General features: G+C 57.7%; 1 protein-coding gene across 2 annotated transcripts; it reads right to left on the reverse strand.

Moving 5' to 3' along the window:
* Nucleotides 1-909: 909 nt before the first annotated feature.
* On the reverse strand, nt 910-16,869 carry RGS19 (regulator of G protein signaling 19). 2 transcript variants are annotated; one of them, XM_005524782.3, is made up of 6 exons: nt 16,807-16,869; nt 5,844-5,980; nt 5,553-5,689; nt 4,211-4,285; nt 2,970-3,204; nt 910-2,447 (listed from the first exon to the last, which is right to left on the reverse strand). In XM_005524782.3, the coding sequence occupies exons 3-6, from the start codon at nt 5,651-5,653 to the stop codon at nt 2,259-2,261; spliced, it is 600 nt and encodes a 199-aa protein (XP_005524839.1). In that variant the 5' UTR covers nt 5,654-5,689; nt 5,844-5,980; nt 16,807-16,869; the 3' UTR covers nt 910-2,258. The 2 variants fall into 2 exon arrangements, with proteins under 2 accessions (XP_005524839.1, XP_087920559.1); XM_088064433.1 differs by lacking the exon at nt 16,807-16,869 and having other exon boundaries at nt 5,804-5,939.
* Between the last annotated feature and the right edge of the window lie 4,477 nt (nt 16,870-21,346).

The raw sequence follows: 21,346 nt of genomic DNA on the forward strand, positions 1-21,346 counted from the left end.
AGCATGCCAGACAGCAGACATTGAGCAGAGACCTCGGAGATGTTTGGAGAGGAGTAAGCAGCCACATGAAAGCAGCGGAAAACGTGCTCCCAGCCCCTCTGAGGGCTGTGCTGCTCCGGAGGCAGGGATCCCACCAGCATCCTTCGCTCAGGGCTTTCACTTTACAGGGTGCAGCCAAGTCTCCCAAGAAGGAAAATATTCAAAGACGCTGACAACTCCTTTAAGCCTCACGAGTCTTGTGGTGAATGGGATTATTCAAGCCAGGCTTGGGAGGGAGCAGTGTCCTCGCAGTGATGCTGAAAAAAAAAGCTTCAGGATCTGAAACCCACGCTGACCACAGCACTGGCTCGTGCACTGGGAAAAGGAGCCAGCTCTTTACCAGTGCCTCTTGCCTTTCTTCTTGTGTTCCTGTGAGGAGTGGAGCTGAGCTTGTGTACAGCCTTCTGGCAACCCTGAATTAGGTACCAAGAGTCCCAAGCAGGAGTTTGGGAAAAGTACCATGTCATTTTACAGTGCCATTTTCTGGGATAACACTAAGGAGAGCCAGGGAGGGGAAGCACACTGGATAAGAGGTGTTTCAGAAGTAAAGATTTGCTTGTAATGTGTTTAAAAGGGATTGGCAGCAAGAGAAAAACTAGAGTGTTTCGTGGCAGTGGGGTCTTCCCTGTGCTGAGACCTCTGTGGTGTGTGGAGGGGCTCCGACCCCCTGCCATGTCCTGAACAGCTTCAGGGATGTTCAGCCTGCAACCCTCAGGCCGGGGCCACAACTGAGAGTATTTCCCTTACTCATAGAGTAAGCCCAGAACTAAAACTTCCCCTGTGCAGGGTGGGGATGCTGTAAGGGGGAAAACCTGCCAATAATAACAGTACTGACATTCCTAATAAACCATTGCTGGTCTCTCTCAAAAATACATTTTCTTGAACTGTATTTCCAGCTTGGCAAAGAAAACTAAATTTACTGACATGAATTTCCACACAGTCATGCCATGAGGAAGGAAGGAAACAAAAACAAACAAAAAAAAGCTGAAAGAATTGGTTTGTTTAAAAAAATATGTTCAATAAAAAGCACTTTTTTTCTTTTGGAAGGGCTGAAGAGAGGAGGGGAAGGGGTGGATAAATAAGAAACTGCTGTGGTGGATCAGGAAAAGCAAAGACTGGCAGCAAAACCCCTGTGTTGGCTTTGTTTCAGTGTGAAGGGCAGGGACAGACATGTTTTAATCCTGGATACTGAGCCTTCAGTAAATCATTCCTTATGCTGTGCAAAAGCATGGGAATTCTGTATCCTCCCTGTGCCACTTCCCATCCTGTGCGGAGCCCAGGTCCCTGCTCAGTGAGGGACCAGCACAGACCCCTGGGCTTCTCCTGGCTGGCAGGGCAGGTCTGGGCCAGCTGGGAGCTCTCATGCAGGTGTCCTGGTGCCTGTGGGTTCTCCAGGAGGGCAAACAACACCTGCACAGGTGTTTTCCCCCTTCTCTGGGGTCCATGAACCAAGGATGGAGGATGCTCTGGGTTTGGTGTGACTTTGTGGTGTCCTGGGGCTGTTGCAGTGTTGATGGGGCTGGCAGGGGAGGCAGCTGTAACACACCCCTGCCCAACACCCGAGCACATCCTCACGATCCCTTCTGGCACCTCAGAGCTCTGCTCCCTCTGGATCCATTGGGAATACAAACAGGCTCTAGCACCACCCCCCTGCCCTTTGGGCCACCTCAGACAGCTGGAGCGAGGTAAACCTGACAAGTTTTTATATGTACAGAGATGCTCATCAACCCCCCTCCCGCACCTCAAGTCCCCCAGTAAAAGCCAACCAAAAGAGCATTTAAAATAATAAAAAAAATAAGACAAACCCAAACCAACAACAATCGACCTCTCCCCCACCTCAAAAAACCCCCAACCCAGTCCCCAACTGGGTCTTGGGTGGCAAATGGGGACGGGCTGTGTCCCCAGGTGTGGTGGAGATGGGATAAAGTGACCTCTTCCAAACAGGATGTGGGGGGAGCCAGGCCCCGGGCGCTGTCCCGTGCTCCCCCAGCTCGCTCTGGCCAGTGCTGGGGACGGGGCAGGGAATCAGTAGTATGAGCTGGCCCAGGCTGTGTCCTGGGGACAGTCCTGGAGTGTGGCCCAGACACCGGGGTGACAGTTCATAGGTAAAAAGCTAAAAACTTGGTGAGGTCTGGCAAGGAGGGTGGCAGAGGGGAGCAGGCACCGACCACCCCTGGCCACCATGTCCCCACTGGTGTCCCCACGGCTAGTGGGTGCCCTTAGGACTCCGAGGAGGAGTGGGAGACGGTCTGGAGCAGCGATTTGTAAATGGCAGAGTTCAGGAAGCGGGGATAGGAGTCTCTGTGCATCAGCGTGTAGATCTGGAGCTGTGCGTCGTCGAAGGTGTGCGAGGATGGCTCCTGCATCTTCCGGTTGATGACCTCCCGCACCCGCGAGTCCAGGCTCACCTGGGGGGCACCGAGAGAAAGTGGGGGCTGGGGGGCACCCAAAGACAAGCCCCCGGCCCAGCACCACTCTCTGCACCCCCTTCCATGGGAAACTGGGTAACAATGCAGCACCACATGTGGTGTGCTCCATCACAGAAGAAACCGGCACTGAGGCCCTGGTGGTTGGGGAGGGTCTCAGGGAGGAGTGGGGATCTTTCTGGGTCCCCTCTGTGTCCCCCAGCTGGGCACAGGGAGGTGGGTTGTGGTGGTCCTGCCCTGGGTACCCCCACTCCGAGGATGCTGCAGGCCGGGATGCAGCATTTTCTCGGCCCGCTGGTGCCCTCGTGAGGTCTCGGCCCCGCAGCACATGCTGGCCCGTGGTCCCACTGCCAACAGCATCCCGGGGTTTTTGGGGGGCTGGAAATCCCCTTCCCACAGCTTTTACCCTGCCAAACTCATCCTTAAACTGTCACAGGGCTGTGGCGGCAGCTGGAATTGAGCCCTCTCCCTAAGAGCCCTCCCCTCAAAGGCCCTGCCTCCTACCTCCTTGGGAGACAGGATGGAGATGTAATCCTCGTAGATCATCCTGGCCTTCTCGTCGATGGTGTGCTTGTTGCACTCGGTTTTGAGCTCCTCACATGCCAGCCAGAAGAGCATGTTCTCCTCGCTGTACTCAGTCCGCAAAAACTCCCGGAAGACGTTGCGCCCCGCCGGGCTCTTCATCAGCTTGTCAAAGGACTGTGCCCAGCCCTGCACCTCCTCTGGCGTGGGTTTGGCACTGACAGATCCATGGGAAGGCAAGGGGAAGGTGTTAAAGCCAGCCAGGGATCCCACTGTGTCACTCCTGCTCTTCCCTGGTCCTATCCCACAGGAATTGTGCCCAACCACATCTCCCGTGCTCATGACAAGGCTGTTCCTGCTCAGGCTCCAGTGGTATGGAGCTTTCAGAGGTCACTTGTGGGGTCTGTCCTGGCTCTGCTCTGCCAGGCTGGAGCATGGCCTTGCTTTGGGCTGGATTTCCCAAACTGGGATGTATTTTGGTCCTGTTTCTGCACAAATCCCAAAAGGAGGAAAAGCCCTTTGGTGGAGAGGCAGCTCTGAGCCAAGAGAGACTCACATGGGTCCATCACCCCTCCCAGCTGGGGAGAGAGAGAAGGGGGTGGAGAAGGAGGGAGGGAGACATTTGTTTCCCAGCAAATGCTCACCACTTGCTCAAGCAGGCCAGGTACACTCATTATCCATGGCTAATTAGCACATCTAACCCTAACCCAGCTGTGCCAAGCACTGCACAGAGTCCCCATGGCTGGGTGTCACACTTGTCACTCAGGGAATGGGTGCTTGGTGCTGAGCATTCCTCGAGTGGGGTGCTGCCCCATCCTGCTCCTCCCTGAGTGGACATGGACACTGCTGCTGCTTCCATTTCAGTGCTGAAACCCCCTGGGAATGCCATGTCCCCTCCTCTCCCTGTGGCTGCAAGGTGCTCTTGGCAGTGGGTCTAAATGGCAGAATGAGATCTGAAATCTGCTGAGGTTCTTCCATGCCTCAGTTTCCCTTTGCAATGGGCCCAAGGGCAGAACCACAGTAGGATTCAGCCTGTGGCTCCAGGCTCCCTATTTCTTGGTAAGAACTGGGGATGAGCTGCTGGACACATCACCAGGAACCCCTGAGCCCTGGTGTCCTGATCCTCTGCCTGCTGTGTACCCCAAGGGCAGAGCACAGTCCTGGCAGAGGGGACAGTGCCATGCTGTGCTTGTCCCCCACCACTGCACTGCCCCTGCACTCACCACGCTTCACAGTTTGGGATGGTCTCCAGTTTGGTCTCCCGGGATGCCCTCCATGCTCGCTCTCGGTCCTCGTTCCTAACGGGGAGACAGAAAGGTAGTCAGGGGCATTGGGAACACATGCTGACCTTGCTTTGACCACTGAATCTCCTCCGTGGGCACCAGCACCTCCCATCCATGCCCTCCTCTCACCCACTGCCCCGGTGGCACCCTGGTTCGCTCATGGAGTTTTGCTGTCACCATGTGAGGGTGTCCCTGTGATGTCCCTGTGCTCAGGCACTGCTCCACCACTCAGGCTGTGTGCCAGGGCCATGTGCCAGGACTGAGCTGAGCTGGAGTGGCCACAGCAGCCGGCAGAGGTCAGTGCTGGATCGGCGCAAGGCGAAGCTGTTGTGAACAATTGTGAGCTGTTGTGTCATGAATAATCACCGATAAATAAACAAGTGTTTATTGGTGATGTGCCAGCACCGGTCCTGACCAGAGGCAGATAGTGGGATAGTGGTGTCGGGGCTTGGGGATGTGGTATTCCTTGTCCCTGTGTCCCCTTGTCCCTGGGGGTGCTGGTGGCACAAGTGGAGAGCAGCCATCAGCCAACTTCCCCTGGGCCCTTGAATTTCGGTGCCCAGCACTGACCGCAGCCCTTCCTGCTTGCGACACTGTCCCTCACTGCTCTCACAGGACTGACTGTGCAAACCTCTGCCCCAGCATGGTTTCCCATGTTTCTGCTTCAGGAACAGGACACAGGAGGGCTATCTGTCCCATCTCTGGGATTTCTGCTCCATCTCTGCTTGCAGGCTCTTGCAGAGATGAAGGAGAGACACAGGGAGGAGGGAGATGCACAGGGCTCAGTTCCAGGGATTTTTGCTCCTCCAAGCTCGCTGCTCTTGGTGGCTGTAAAGACCAAAGCTGCTGCAAAGCTGGAGCCATCAGCAATCTCTGAATGAGCAGATGCTGAGGGGGAAGAGCAGATGGGCTCTCCAAAATCTGGGCTATCCAGAGAATAAGGAGCTGGAGAGCCTCAAGGACAGGAGATGCAGATGGGGGCAAGCAGCTGGTTCCATCCTTGGCTTTGGGCAGGGCTGGACTGTGTGTCTGTTGCTCCAAGGCAGAGCTTCTCAGAGGGCTCACATGGACTGGGGCCATCCTTCCCTGGAGACCATCAGGGCAGCACTGGGGAGTCCCTCTGCTGCTTTCTGCTCTACATATTCTAAGAGATTTGGCTCACGAACAGGAGTCACAGTGCCCCCAGGACTCTGTGACCTGCCCTGCCTATGGCATGACGAGGTGGGTGGGTGATGCTCGCTGACCCTGCAGGAGCCAGGGCCAGGTGGGCAGTGGGACGTACCATGAGCAGCTGCAGCAGCAGCACCAGCAGAAGCAGCAGGCGTTGGGGCGGTGGTTGCTGGCGGGTTGCACCGTTGTGGGAGAAGTCTCATGCCGGGACATCGGAAGGAGTGACTCTGTGGACGCGGGTCCTGCGTACTGAAAGGCAGGAGGGTGGAGAGGGTCAGGGAGCTGCCAGTGATCATCCCCCACCCTGTGCAAGCACACAGAGATAGAGGAGCAATCCCTGTGCAGCAGCTTGCTGTGATTTACTTTTGGCTCCTGCTTGCGACCCTGGCCGGTCACCCCTCACCTGCGTCCCAGCCTCATACACGGTGGACGGGGCTGGGTTGTGCTTCAGGGGCTGTTCTGCCGCTCTCAGCTCCTCCCAGCCCGTGGGTGAGCTGTGAGACCCCCCAGCTAACGTCCCTGCCGCCTCCTGGATGGAGCCTGTGGGGAAGGAGAGGAGTGGCACCACGTTACTGCACAGAACCCCCGGCTTTGAGTGGCTCCGGGGCCTTCTTAGTGCTGGGAAAGCCCTGGGCAGGTGGCAAGCAAGGGCAGGGCAGCAGGCAGTGCAAGAAAAGGAAGTGAGAAGGAAAGTAGAAGAGGAAATGCACTGGGACATGCTCTACCAGCTCCCTGCTTTGCCTGGGATCCCATCCCACACTTTGGGGATGCTGTGGGGCTCACTGCAGGCAGCAGAGCAGCATGGCAGGGTGGGGGCTCAGTGCTGGCCCTGCACAGCCCTGGCCATGCCCGGTGCCATGAGGAAGAGTGGCTGAAATCCCTGGTGTGTTCAGGCATGGAATGGGGAAGTCAGAGCTGCTCCACAGCATCATGTGAGTGGACGGAAACAGGGTGGTGGTGGTGAGTTTTCACAGCTCCTGGCACTAAACCAAACCTTGTTCCATGCCACCTGTCTGTCTCTGCCTGCACCACTGGCTCAGCCTGGAGCAGGGATGCTCCTGGGCAGGAGAGATGCTGGGTGCTGTGGTTATGTCAGGCCACAGCTGGCTCTACCTCCCTGTGCTTTGCCAAGGGTGACGGGCAGCAATCACGGTGCTTCCCCGGCCAGAAAGGAGGAATGGGAGCAGAGGCAGCAGGCAGGGAGAGCCTCAGCATCCCCACCTTGAACAGTCTCATTGTCTTGGGTCTGAGTCTTGCTGTGGACTCAGCAAGGGGACGGAGGAAGGGTGTGGGATGCAGCCGGGGACACAGCCATCCCCAGAGCCCTCCATGAGCCCTGGGGGTACAGCCCCCCTGTTGCCAGCACAGCCATCACCCAGCAGTGCTTTCCAGGGCCCTTACAAACCCTCCCACAGTCCCAGTGCTCCCACAGGAACGAAAAAGGAGAGAGTCTGTGTTTCACTCCCAATTGTCCCTATTTATAGCCCCAAGTGCTGGCAGGATGGCTGTGACCTTGCCACCCAGTTCAGCAGCAGCTCTGCTCCCTCTCACACCGTGCTGCCTTCAGGTCCACTTAACCCCCCACTTTTTCCCCTTTTGCTTCCCTTGGCCCAACCATCTTCCATTCCCAGCACCCTTTTTCCCACTGCCCACCCACATCCCACTGCTCATCCCACGGCACCCAGCACTGCCAGGGGCTGCGGCACCAACAACAGGAACCGGGGTTGAGGCTGTGGGAACAGGTGAGCAGGAGGACAACCTGAAGACTGGGAAAACCCTGCTCCCTCCCAGCTCAGCCTGGCTCTGCCACAACCCTGAGCTGTGGAATGGTTGGACTGGGGGTGACTGAGGGACCGGGATGTGGGGACAGTGTATGGCTTTGCTCTGTGGGGACCCCCAGGTACTTGGCTTTGCTCCTTGGCCAGAGCTGACCTGCAAGTGGCTGAGCCTACACCAGAGAGGCAGCAGGAGGGGGTGGCATCCCCTGGCAGGAGCATCCCCTTCCCATGCCAAGGGGAGCGCTCAGCACCCGGCCAGGAGCAGCATCAGGTCTCTGCCACCCTGGGTGCTGTGGGACACACCCAGGGCCATTCTGGAGGACTGTGCTGTGCCATGGGGAGCAGGGACAAAGGAACTGTGGGCCTGCACAGGGGCCACAGGGACCCTGTCTGACAGCACCAAGGGGTGATGCTGGTGTGATCCTTGCTGGCACCAAAAGGCAATGCCAGCACACTCTGATGGGCACTGAAGGGCACTGCCACCGTGGTCTGGATTTGCAGGGACGATTTCTCAGCACCCCTTAATATCCCTGCCACCTTTCCACGCTGGCAGGGGCTGGGTGCTGTGGGGCTGTCACCAACTGCCCCAGTGCCAGGCCCCACCGTGGGGCTGCTGGGGCTGGCGGATAGGGAAGTGCTGGAGGGAAGGCGAGGGCGTGCACTCGAGGCTGCAGAAAGAGGAAGGATGACAAAAAGGGGACATTTCCCCACAGAGAGGAGACACCCCAAAAACCACCCTCCCTGAGCTCCCCAAGCCCCCTGTGACTCTGGGAGTCCCCATGTGCTGGGTGTCCCAGGGCTGTGCCAGGTGGCATCACACACTGGTGATGTCCCCATGATGTGTGGCACCACACTGTCCTCTTGCCAAACCGAGTGGGGACCCTCCATGCAGCTGGACAAGATGAGCTCTCCCCAAAATCACTTTCAAAGGGGAACCTCCCCTTCTACCAGGCCTTGCTGAGATGTTGGCCCCATCCCACACGCCTGCACATGAGGCTCCTTGTGCCCTGCTCACCCTGGGCAAAGCAGCCTCCCCCAGTTCTGCAGCACGGGGCACAAATCAGCACCCACCTCAGTGCAGGGGCACTCCCAGCAGCACCTGCTGCCCCCCGATGTGCCCACCGACCCTGAGCTGTGGGTGCTGGGAGGACTGGGGGGTGTGGGAGCAGCTCTTGTGGTGTGTCCGTACCTGCAGCCTGGCCATCGTGCCAGCCAGGGTGGCCCCGGCCGGCTCAGGGGGTGCGTGGCATCGCCAGGACCGCCGGGTCCGCGGGCAGGGAGGTGGGGGAGAAAAGAAGAGAGAAAGAGAAAAGAAAAGAGGCCTAACACATCCTCTCACAGGAAAGGGAGTGGTAAGGGAAGTGGCAAACTCAACTGAAGAGTTCAGGCCTTTTTTGGGAAAGCCCCAGCCCGGCCCAGACGCTCTTCTTGCTGCTCCATCATGGGGCCAGCTGCCCCATCGAAGGGCACAGTGGGTCCCACCAGGGGCTGAGCCAGCTCAGTCTCCTGCCTGCCAGGAGGGCTGGCTCCAGCGGCAGCTGAAAGCACGAGGGCTACCAAGATGGGGCTCCCCAGCTGGGACCAGCACTGATGGCAGCAGCTTCTCAGAAATAGCCTGGGCACGCCGGTGCTGGAAGAAGCCCACGGCCAAGGAAGCGGCTGTGCCGAGTGACAGGCAGCATGTGTCCCCAGGGTGCGCGCAGGCTGCACCGAGCTCCTCGGTGAGCAGCCCAGGCCACTTCAAAGCGCAGTGCTTTCCCGATGTCCCCGGGCTCCCCGCAGGGCACAGACAGCGGCAGCGAGGTGGGCAGTGCGGAAAGAGGCTGTGCTGAGGGTGGGCTGAGTCAGGCAGCACGGTCCGTGCGAGGTGGGATGTGCCAGCCTGATGCACTGAGCGCAGCCCCGCTCCCTCGGCCAACAGTGACTCACAAACAAAGTTGTTTGGTTTTTTTCCTCTTCAGGAAAAAAAGAAACAGAAGAGAGAGAGAGAGAGAGAGAAATCAGCCGCCAACCTCCGTTTTCTTGATTAAATTCACCCTCGGCACTGCTGTGGGCGGAGGAGGCTCCAGCCCGCAAGCGACCAACACCGCTTGTGGTCTCTGCTGGCGGCTGCCCCTCACAGGCACGGTCCCACCGCAGGTGAAAGAGGGCAGCAAGGGGAGAAAGGGAGAGGAGGGATGCTGGCACCCACCCCCGCTCCCCTGGGGCAGCGCCATGTGCCTGTTATCAGCTCATGCCAGCGCCCGGCTTCCCTCGCCTTCCCCGGGACTCGAGCTGTTATCTCCTCTCCTCCCGAGCCCGCACGCCCGGCACCCCAAACCCGACGCGGTTGTGCTGCTGCTGTCCCCAGAGCCACTCCATCCCGGGGGGAACCTTCCCATCACCCGAAAGCCACCACCGCCTTCGGCAGCTCCTTGCTCGGCCGGGCTCCGCTTCTCTGGGCACCTCAACCTCATTTATGTCCCGGAAGGTTTTCCAGGACTCCCTTTGGTGCTACAAGGCAGGGAGGGAGCTGGGGCTGTCAGGATACAGCCACGCTCCCACGGCCTCTGGCACCCCCAGCTCACAGGCACCGAGTGTATTTTTACTTTCTGGCCACCTCTTGCCACTCTCCACCCCAGGAAGAACCTTCCTTTTGTATTTTATGAGCCAAAACCGGGACAGCAGCTTTGCTGCTCGTCACAGAACCCTGCAGGGATCATTTGGGTGGGGACAATGAACAAACCCTCAGTGGCAACGGAGACACCATCCCTGGCCAAGTTCCTGCCATAGCCCAGTGATGGCTCAGCCAGGAGCAGCACCGGATCTGACCCCTCTCCATGCCTTGGAGGAGCTGCAAACACCCATCACCTGCTGGACCAGCCACGCTGGATCAGCACAAGGAGAGCCTGGCAGCCCTGGCTGCCCGCGTGGTGCTGGATTCTCCAGTGTCTAATAAGGGCTCAGCACAGCCTGCAGCTTCCCCACCCCCTCCCTGGCATTCTCCCAGGAGGTCCCAGCACCTCTGATCTCTGCCAAATTTGGCTGGAACCAGCCACTGAGTGCAACCAGAGGCGAGGCAGCCCAGCAGGAAGCTGGGGTGGGTGACAGGGGGCTGGCACCCCCCGGGACCCCTCTGCCGGGGTTACCCCATGGGAACAGCCGAGGCACCGCCGCCGAGCCCCACAGCTGCCTCCCGCCCCCGCAGCCTGTCCCAGCCACCTGCCAGCAGCACAGGAAGTTTTAGGAGTTATTTTTAGACTCGGTTTTCAATCCCCCCCCCCCCCCCAGCAATCTTTTAGAAAAAGATTAAAGAGGTTGAGGGCTTGAGCCCCCTGGCTCTGTGGGACGGGGCTGGGCTGACCCCAGTCCTACCACAGAGGTGCCAATGATGCCTGGCATCATCCCCTGGGTGGGCTCTCCGGGTCCTGCCGGGGTGAGGGTGTGGTTATGCCCATGTGGCTGCACCCTGCCGTGTCCTCCCTGCCCTGCGAGCCCGTGGCACTGATAACGCTGCAGATGTGCCCGCACACGTGGCTGAGGAGGCAGTGCCCAGCCAGTACCTTTGGGCAGATCCTCTGCCCTGCAGTGATTTCTCCGCCGTTCCCAGAGGCTGGAAAGGCAAATCCTGCTGATAGGAACTGTGAGATGCTTCAGTGTGTCTGTCCAAACACCTCCCCAGTCCTTTACCACAACAGCCCCTCTCCTGTCAGGATGAGGACGATGCTGGGGTCCTTCTCCCAACCAGCTATCTCCTCTGCTCCCAGTGTATTTCTGCTTGAGCATTCTTCAAGCTAAATCCCACCAAAAACACTCCCAAAAGGACCACATGAACCTCTCCAGCACCTGCTGGGAAGAGAACAGACCCATGGTTCTGTCCTGTCACCATGGCTGCTGGGCAGCACGACAGGCACAGCACTGCCAGAACCCACACTCCCGACCGAGCTTGTGCACTGAAACAGAGTTCATTATTTTATAACATAAAAATAGCCCCATGCCAATCAGCTGGGGGATTTAGTACAGCAAGCCCTGACAATTATGTTTCTACTACTGGAGGTATCGTGGTGTCAGGGCAGGCGCCTGTTCTGCCTTTGGTAATGATCCACAGGAAAGGAGAAGACAGATCAGTGATCAATACTCAGCAGGGGCTAAACGGATGGAGGAGCCTGGTGGTTGATGGGAAGATCAGAGGAAAGGGAGGGATATGGCACTGGCTTGGCCAGGGTAAGTGCTGAGCTGGTGGTGATAGGGTGCTCCTTGTTCATAGCAAGCTGCCAGGCCCCTGGGACCACAGGACAGTGGTAACTTGAGGGATGAAGAATGGCATCTTTCAAGGAAATGAGGAACCAGACAGGGCAGGACTGGGATGGCTGGGTCAATGGGCTGGCTTAGCACAGCTCTGAGAGCTCCCAACACAATTGAGGGATGATTTTTCCCCCAGCCCCAGCATGACCAAGCATGGGAGGCACCAGGAGGTGCACGAGGAGGTTTGGGAGGCTGTGCTGGCACGGGCAGGAGGTGAGTCTGACCATGCTGAGGACAGGTCTGGCCCTGCTCTCCAGCCACACTTCCTGCCCAAAGCATGGCCCCATGTGGCATTGATGTGGTCAGGGCAGGGCTGAGCCTGGCTCAACCAGCAGTGGGACCAGCCAGGCCAGGGCCACACCAGCAGGACAGCTGGGGACAAGGGGAGCACGTCACAAAGGCTGCACCCAGGGGCATTTGCCCACCACGGTTTATTCAGCTGTGGGTACTGCTTCCTGCACACTGCCAGCTCTCACAGACGCCTTTGGAGGCATTTGGCTTCAGGCAGATGTCACTTTGTGATGGTGGGGACATGTACCAGGGTTGGGACATATCCCCAGCATCAGGTCCCTGGATGACAGCTTTCAGAGCTGGGCTGTCACTTGTACCAGCAAAAACTTCCTCCCACATCAGACTTTGGTCCTGCATTAAAACACGGAGGGACTGAGGAATGTGCCCCCCAGGAGACCATCCCGCAGGAAAACACCCAGGGAAAGGGAGATCTGGTGACCCAGTGCCCTGCCCAAGTTCTGGAGAATCCCAAGGGTCACAGGTGACCCCTGTGGTGTGGTCATGGTGCCAGGGCAGCAGTGAGGCTCTGCTCTGATCAGAAGGGATCAGGGTGAGCAATTCGTGTGCTCTGAATCCAGCTGCCCTGGTGATTCCCAGCCAAAGGGGAAGATTGATGGTGGGGTTTGGCTCCATCACCCCAGGGAGGAGCTGGCAGTGTGGGGAGGAAGGAAGCACTGTCACCCTGTGTGGCCCCATGTCACAGAGATGGCCCTGGGACAGTGTCTGGCAGTGCAGCTGCTGCATCCCACTGCTGCCAGACAGGGCAGGCATGGCTGGGTGCAGGACCCGGGCCATGGTGGGTGCCCACCTGGGGATGGCATTCTGGGCCCAGACCCAGTGGGAGAGAGCCTTGCAGGGGCTCAGTGAGACCCCTGATTTGACAGGCCATAGTGATGCCCTTTGCTGAGTCCCCAGGATGCTGCAGGGTGCAGGTCCCATCAGAGGACACGAGCTGCTGTCATGGCAATACATTTCTGCAGCCCCACATTTGCTTTTCCAGCTCTCTCCTTCTGGTGAAACCCTCACCAGTGTCTCAGGCAGCACCTTCCCCTGGTTTTTGTTGTTTTTTTTCCAGTCTAGCTTGAAGCTTTCTGTTGCTTTTTTAGAGCTCCTGCCCACTAATGCCAATATGTACCTGTTTGTTCTTCTCCTGCCCTTTGCCCTGGAACGCTGCTTGGGCATTCGCCTTCTGTCGAGGAAGCTACAGCCCTGCATGGGCTCAAACCTGCAGGAGGGGAGCAATGGGAAAACCCAAACCCTTACCCCAAACCCTTTTGCTGACCCCCTTTAGGCTGACCCAGGAGTGTTTCCAGCACTGGGAGTGAGCTGCCAGTGCACCACAGCCTGTCCCCCACACCCAGAGCCACAGCCATGCACAGGAATGCCGCGAGCTCCGCTTGCCATGCCCACCCCGTTGTTGCCCTGGAGGCTTTGCAGCATTTCTGCCTCCAGAATGGGCAAGTGCTGACAAGTGAGTCTGGAGTGTGGCAAACCTGGGCCCCCAAGCCCAGCGTGTCTCCACAGCTGGAGCAAAGAGCCCTCAAAAGGTCAACCGAGGCTGGTTCCAAGTGGTTGGAGAACTGGAAGGGCGGCTTGTTCTAAATCTCGACCGTACATTTTCCTGCTGTCAGGAAACCCCCTTTTCTCCATGTCTAAAATGAATGGTGAAGCTGAACCCCAAAGGACTTTGTTGTTGTTTTCGTTGCCGCTCCACCCTTCTCCTGGTTAAATTTTGCTTCCACGAAATGGCCAAGGGCAGGAGGTTTTGCAGGATGGGTGAGTGGCAGAGCACTCCCTGCCCCTCCTGGTACACTCACCCAGAATGACTGAGGTCCCATGGACCCAGAGGAGATGATGGGATGGGCTGAGGCATCACCCTCCATGCCCAGCGCAGTGTCTGGGGAGGGGGAAAATCCCAGGCAGGAATTTTCAGTTACTGGTCCACTCTGAAGAAGGAACCCAGTGGATTTCCAGCCAAAAATAACAGAAATAAAATAATTCTCCATGCTCCCAGGGAGCACTTTAGCAGAAGGGTAAAAGGTCGATCAAAACTCTGGGGTTGCTGCCTCGTTTTACATGGTGCTCAGAATTTGGATGGAGCCAGGATTCTGCCTTCACTAGTTTCATTCCAAAGCCACCAGCTCCTGTGTCCCCAGGTCCTGAGGAAGCTGGGGAGCTGCACAGGGAACTCACCCCAGGGCTTGTGAACCAGCACAGCCAACAGCTCCTGCAGAGCATGCACAGCTGGATTTAAGATGTTTGATCCCTGTGAAAAGTTCTGGATATCCTGAAACCCATGGGAGCAGAGGGGAGAGCTGGCCAGTGGTGTTACTGGAGTTACCATCACACCCATTGGATGGCCAAGGAAGTGAGGATTCAGGATTTTCTGCACGTCACCCTCCCTGTGCTGCATGGGGAAACCCATGGAGAGGCAGCTGGGAAAGGAAATGGGCTGGCTGAGCCCAGCAGCGATGGGAATGAGCTGGAGGAGGCTCGAGTGGTGCTGGTGCAGGATGAGCAGTGAACAGGGAGATGCCTGGGGCTGGATGCCCGTTCCCCGAGCTGGCGGAGCTGGGGCAGTGATGGCACCACAGAGCTGCTTCCCTGGCTGTGACAGGGCGTTTGGAGTCCCTGTGAGTTCAGTTCCTTCCCCTCTCACACCACAGATGTCACACACTTCCCCTATCCTGTTCTTCCCACAGGTAAAACCCAGGTTTTACACATGGGAGGGATGCAAAAAAATCACTGAGAAGGTCCAGGATCTTTTCTTCTCCCCAGAATAAGAGACAACCATGAAATAATATATATATAAACAGCTGGATTTAGACCCCGCCCTCTCTGAACAGCTTCTGTAATGGAAATGCAGAGAGAGATGTGCACATGAATAAGGAACTGAGCAATAGGAAGTCTCGGGTGAAGGCCGTGGGCACCAGAACCTGCTGTCATTCCAGGCAAGAGCCCTCAGAGTGTGCCATGGCAGTGGTGGTGCCTGCTGGCCTTGCTGTGTCCTGACTGCTGTTTTTTGGGGTGCTCAGGCATGGCCAGGGGTTGGTGCATGAACTGATCCAAGGAGATGGGGGAGAAAGGCAGAGTGGCTCTTACCTCCTCCTGAGCTTTCCAAAATTATTTTATCCAGAGGATAAAAATTTGGGGGAAAAAAAAAAAGAAAAGAAGAGGAAAAGCCCCAGCAGCTCGAGCTGATGCTCTGCAGAGGTTGAGGAATGACACAGTGGCTGCTTTGCTACTCCTGACCTGCTGCTCACAGGGAAGAGCTCTGAGCACTGAGCTCACCCACTCACTTTGCAACAGCCCAGCTGAAACCCAAGATGCTGGAGCCCAAATCCAGCCTAAGACCAAGGACTAGAACCAAAGCTCGGCCAAGATGGGAGAGGATGCACTTCAGGAGGAGGCTGAGATGGTCTGCTCCAGCACCTTGGGCAGACTCAGAACCAACTACCCAGCCAATCCCTTACCCTTTCTGGGTTACATTTGAATTATTTATCTGCCCTCAGTTCATTCTTTTTTTTTAATAATAATAATATCAAAACGGGTGCCTGCACCCTGACGGAGATATATTCGTGTCACTAAACTCCTGCTTCTCCACTACAATCCTGTGAGGTGGAGGTTGTTTAATTGCTGAAGAACATGACTGTATTTTGATTAGTGGCTTGAGTCATTTGTGGGGAAGGGCTGACGCGGAGCAGCTAAAATCCTTGTAGGGAAATCTGATGTGGCGCTCTCCCTTGGGAGATACTCTGAAATATGTGCCCACTGGGGCGACCCGTTTTCCCAAAGAAATCGACGTGCACCGGGCCAGCGAACGCCACGGCTCCGCTCAGCCAGCGTGACACAGGACGAGCATCTCCATTGACGGGGATGGAGATGCATCCAAAGGGGAATGAACTCCCCTCGCAGCAGGGGAATCCCTCCCACTCGCTCAACACTTTTTGTTTAGTTTCTTAAATAAGGCCATGGATCCGTGCCAGAGCAGCCTCATGGAAGCGGCGGGGAGAGGGAGCTTCCCGGGGAACCTCTCCGTGCCCGGGGACGCGCGGTGACCCGCACACGGCGCGGTGGCCTGGCCCTCTCCATCCCTTGGCCACGGAGACGCAGCGCCGAGCGGCGGCATCCAGCCTGATGGGCTCGTGTTGGGCCACCGTGGCATGGCACGTCCCTTGGGGGACAGCCGCGTCCCCGACACCACCGAGGCAGGTCCCTCGGCCAGCCCTTGGCCGCTGCTGGAGAACCCCGCGGGGACCGGAGCTCCAGGCTGCCCTGACCTCAGGCAACCTTCCCGAGCCCCGGCCGGCGGGGCAGGGCTGCCCATGGCCCTGGCGAGGCTCAGCACCCTTTGCGCGGTGCCCGGGGAGCAGCACGGGCAGGGAGGGAGCTCTGCCCGGCCGAGCCGCTGCGTGGATGCTCCGGCGCCGCCCCGGCACCCACCTGTGGGTGCAGAAGAGCCGGGGAGGCCTCCGGGGAGGGATCCTCCCTGCTGGGCAAACCCCGGTGCAGCCGGCCCTGCGGCTTGGAGGGTGCCCCCCTCCTTCCCCCTCTCCATCCTCCTCCTCCTCCTCCTGGCAGGAGCCCTGCCCTCCCCTGGGGGGATGCGGCGGGGAGTTCCCCCTCCCTGCTCGGTGCTCGGGGTCCCCCCGCCCCGCCGGCCGGTCCCTGCGGAGCATCCCCCCTCCCCAGCGCTCGCACATGGGGCCGGTGACAGGCGGCAGCCGGACACACGGACGCACGGACAGACAGACAGACAGGCACGGGCAGGGCTCTCCATCCTCTGCGGGGCTCGGCGAGTGTGGGGGGAAGCCGTGCGGGAGGGAGGATGCCCGGGGCGGGGGAACCACGCGGGGGGGAGCGCGCAAAGGGGCCGGGGTACGGAGAGGGGGGTGGGCAAAGCGGGGTCCGCCGGGGGGGCGGGGCTGGGCTGGGCACCGGGCGAGGGAGGGGGCGATGGGCGCGCCTTCCCCCCATCCGCGGCAGCCCCTGGCCGGGGCACGGGGTACTCACGGGCCGGGCATCCGCGCCGCCGCCGCCGCCCCCGGCCGCCGCCGCCCCGCTGCCGCCCGGCTGGGCACCCGAGGGAGAGGGAGCGGCAGCGGGGGCCGAGCGGCGGCGGCGGCACTGCGCAGGCTCCGGCCCGGCCCCGCCGGCCACTTCCGAAAGCGATTGCAGCCCTGGCACTTCCTCACGGCACACACACGCACACACTCACACACAGACACCCACCCACAGCACCCACGGCCCCAGCCCCCTGCCCCCAGCGCCAGCACCAGGCACCCTCTGCTGTGCTCCAGCATCACAGAACCAGCGCCGGTACCCACTGCCAGCACCCTGTGCCCAGCACTCGCACCCAGCACCAGCATCACACACCAGTATCAGCTCCCAGTACCAGCACCCTGCACCCAGTACTTACACCCAGCACCAGCATCGTGCACCCAAACCTGGAACCCTGCACCAACACTGGGGATCTCCTCTACCCCTCTGGGGTGTTCTCCCATCCCCAGGGGGTGGGGAAGGGCTGTCTATGAAGCTTCCCCCACACTGCTTCCCACCTAAGGCTCCCTGCCCAGGAGTGGCTTTCCCTATGTCAGTGGTTTCTCTGCTCTTTTTTTTTTTTTTTTTTTTTTTCCCCTCAAAAGTGGAGATTATACATCACTAAAAATAAAGGGTGATAAAACTTTGGGAGAGAAAGGAGGTATAAAAATTTCATGATCTTGCCAGCCGGGGAAATTATCCCACTTTATTATTTAAAACCTCATTAAAAACCATTTCCCTGGGAGAGACAATGATCAAACCATCTATTTCAATCCTCGAGACGCGCACTCAGCGACGTGGGGGATGTGTTTAAAATAGGCCCCAAATGTGACTCCTGCACTGAAAACTCCACCCTGACCCCCACCCAGGCGAGCAGCATCTCTGAGCTGAATCCCTCTGCCTCTGCACGGGGGGGTTCAGACAGACCCGATGTGCCTCCCACATTCTCAACCTGCTCAGTACTCTGGATTCTCCTCTTTTCAGCCATCCAGCTCAGGACAGTGGGATCTACACAGCTCTCACCCAGGGGGAATTTGCCCCAGGACCTCTGGGGACAAAGCAGGGTCCTTCCTGTGACTGCAACTTTCACGGATCTTCAGAGCAGCTCCAGTGTGGAGTTGTGACTGCCAGTCTGGTCCCTCCTGCTGTGTGACCGGGCCACCAGCCCTCACGATTTTCTTTAGCAATTCATTTAACTGGAAGCTCACAAATGCCCATAAAGGCTGCCACGTCTTCAGGAACTGCTTTTTAGTATGTATTTGGGAATTTTAGAAATCCCCAGAAATATTTGCCCCTCCCTGGAAATGTTCAAGGCCAGGTTGGATGGGGCTTGGAGCAACCTGGTCTAGTGGAAAGTGTCCCTCCCCACGGCAGGAGGTTGGAATGAGATGAGCTTTAAGGTCTCTTCCAACTCATACCATTCTATGATTTGGCATGATTTCTTGTGATTCTCCATCCAGTCTGTCCTTTCAGATGATGATGAGAAATAACTTTTTTTTTTTTTTTTTATTAAAAAAGTGTGGATTGGGAGGAAATGCTTGGAGCTTCCAAACCCCGTGCGCAATGGGGCTGTCAGTGAACAGCCAGACTCGCAGCGCTGTGTGCTCAAGGTGCAGCAGCTCGACCCCGCATCTTTTCCAGCAATTGGAAATGCTGCCATCGATAGCCAGGAACATCGCTGCGGGTCTGGAAAGCGGCTTTCTCCTCCATCCTGGAGATCTCCCGGGGAAGGACTGGCACCATCCTGCCGCGCCCGGAGGCACCGGCGGAGAGAGCGGCAGCCTCGGTCGGGCCGTGTCGGTGCCGAACGGTGACAGCCGGGGGCGGAGGCGCTGCCCGGAGCCCCCCGTGCCGGTGTCCCGGAGCCGTCCCGGTGGAGCCGGCCCCACGCCCGCCGCTGCAGTAGCGGGACCTGCCCGCAGGTGCCGCCCGACTCCGCCGGGAGCGCGGCCGGCGGCGGCTCGGGGGGCCCGGAGCTCGGCAGGTCCCGGCGGCGGGGGGGGCCCGGAGCCCGGCAGGCCCCGGCGGCTCGGGGGGCCCGGAGCTCGGCAGGTCCCGGCGGCTCGGGGAGGTCCGGGAGGTTCGGGCATTGGGGGTCCCACATGGCTTGGGGACGCACCGGCTGTGCGGAGGTCTCCGGCGGCTCGGCGGGGCTCTGGCGGTTCCCTGTCCCCGCCGATCTCCGGGAGAAGGAGTTTGTCCGGAGCGGGGAGCGGGGAGCGGAGCCGCTGCAGTGCGGGGCAGCTCCAGCCCAGGAGCGCGGGACAGCACCCCGGGAGCTGCTGCCGGTTCCTCGGGAACCCGACGGACACATCGGAAGGAAGTCCTGGCAGCAAGAGCTGGGCACTCCATCGGTGTTTCCCCTAATTTTCTGCTGGTGTTGCTAGGTAGGCTCAGACCTGGCCAGCAGGACCAGGATAGCGACTGCCTTCCCTGTGTTGAGGTCACACCTCAAAACCGGTGTTTGGTTGACAAAAATGACATTGAGGTGCTGGAGTGTGTCCAGAGAAGGGAATGGAGCTGGGAAAGGGTCTGGAACACAAGAGCCTGTTGAGGGAATTGATGGGGCTCAGAAGAGCATTTTTCCTGCAGAAAAGGAGGCTCAGGAAGTACCTTCTCACTCTCTACAGATGCCTGAAAGGAGATCGTAGCCAGGTGGGGGTTGATCTTTTCTCCCAGGGGACAAGCAAAAGATCAAGAGGAGATAGCCTCAAGTTGCACCATGGGAGGTTTAGGTTGGATATAAGGGAAAATTTCTTCACAGAAAAGGTTGTTCAGCATTGGACAAGCTGCCCAGGGCAGTGGTGGAGGAGTCACCATCCCTGAAGGGGTTTAAAAGCCACGTGGATGTGGCACTTGGTGACATGGTTTAGTGGAGGGCTTGGCAGTCATGGGGTACTAATTGGACTTGATGATCTTAGAGGGCTTTTCCAACCCGAACAGTTCTGTTTCATTCTGAGTCTGTAACTCTAGGAAGGTGCTGGGTGAGCAGAGGTGAGCTCTGCCATGGGCTGCAGGGAGCTGTGAGTACAGCACAGCACCAGCACCTGCAGAGCTGGTTTTCCTCTTCAAGGAGAACTCCAGTAACTCCAGGCAGGATGATCAGGAACAGGAGGCCTCTTTTGATGAATATCTGAGATGAGCCAGCCAGTGTCAGGACTGAGATACAGAAAGGTTCCCAATGGGTCTGCAAAGCACAATTTGATAGAGAAATCCTGTCAATGGTTGCTCAATCCCATCTCCAAAGTGTTCAGCAGTATCAGCCTGACTGCAACAGCAAAATGGGCTGATCCCTTCCAGGGTGTTTCCATCTTGTGGATTCCTTGAGAGGTTGCTGGTGATGAAGCTGGATGGATGAAGGCTTCAGAGATGTTTTGCTTTGGGAAAGCCTTTCCCCCACTAGCTGCCTGGGCTTTTTAAAGTTTTCCAAGCAGCAGAGCATATTCAGACTGGAGTGACCAAAAGAGATGCTCCTGGCACTGGGCTCTGAGGAAGTAACAGTCCTTGAGCTTCTACAGCCCAGAGGAGAAGCAACTCTGCTGTCACCCTGCAGGAAGTGCTTGTCAGAGCTGAGATTGTAAAGGTCATGTTCACCCTGTCCCTGAATGTGCAGCTCCTCTGCTGAGGGCAGCTGGGGACACGTTGAGGTGATGCTCTTGTGTGTGCACAGAGCTGGCACGTGAGGGTGCAGGAAGCAGAGCTGCTCTGGAGACCAGCCCTGCTCCAGGACATAAATCTGCCCTGTGCATCTCAGTGGTGCAGCTGTTTTTGCAGAATACCTGGTTTGAGCTGTGCTGTCTCATCATGGCTAATTTAGTCCCTTGTGAGAAGCACCCATGCACCCTTTATAGCCTTTTTACTCTTTTAAGGCCTCAAAGCTTCCTGTGGAATGTCAGAGACACATTTCCAATCCAAATCTCTGCCTTTGCTATCAGGTGTGCTACAAACCTGCATATCTCTGTGGCTCCCCAGGACTGCTCACAGGCTGACTCAAGAGTCATTCTGCTTGGGGTCACGTTTTTTCCACAGGGACCTGAAGTGCAAAAATTGCCTCTCCTGTACTCAAACTTGAAGATAATGCAGCAACTTGAAGCTCTGGAGTGTGTCTGGAGGTCTTGGAGCAAAGTTTAAAAGAGGATTTTGCACTACTAGGCTCAGAATTTAGTCTTTAAATTCTATCCCATTTAGAGGGAAAAGGGTCTGTTATTTTGATTTCCTAATGTAACAGAGCTTATGCAATCTCACTGTATATCAGCCCACTCACGTTCTTCCAAATTATTCTCTTCAAAAACTTTTTAACCCTTTGGCCAGTTCTATCAGAAACTGAGAGAGGTTAGAGCTGAGTTCCTGCCATTACAAACAGCTGGGCAAAGAATGACTCTGCCAGGGCTGCAGCTGTGAGAAAAACCAACACATGCTGTCAGACCTTATTAGACACTGGAGAATGCACTGGAGTTGACATTTGATTGATGCCCAAACCGTGGGAAAAGCTTCAGTCAGGGTTTGTGCCCTC

The sequence above is a fragment of the Pseudopodoces humilis genome, chromosome 19 (assembly GCF_049639895.1).
Source record: "Pseudopodoces humilis isolate 2021_Gansu_Grassland_sample_001 chromosome 19, ASM4963989v1, whole genome shotgun sequence".
NCBI lineage: Eukaryota > Metazoa > Chordata > Aves > Passeriformes > Paridae > Pseudopodoces > Pseudopodoces humilis.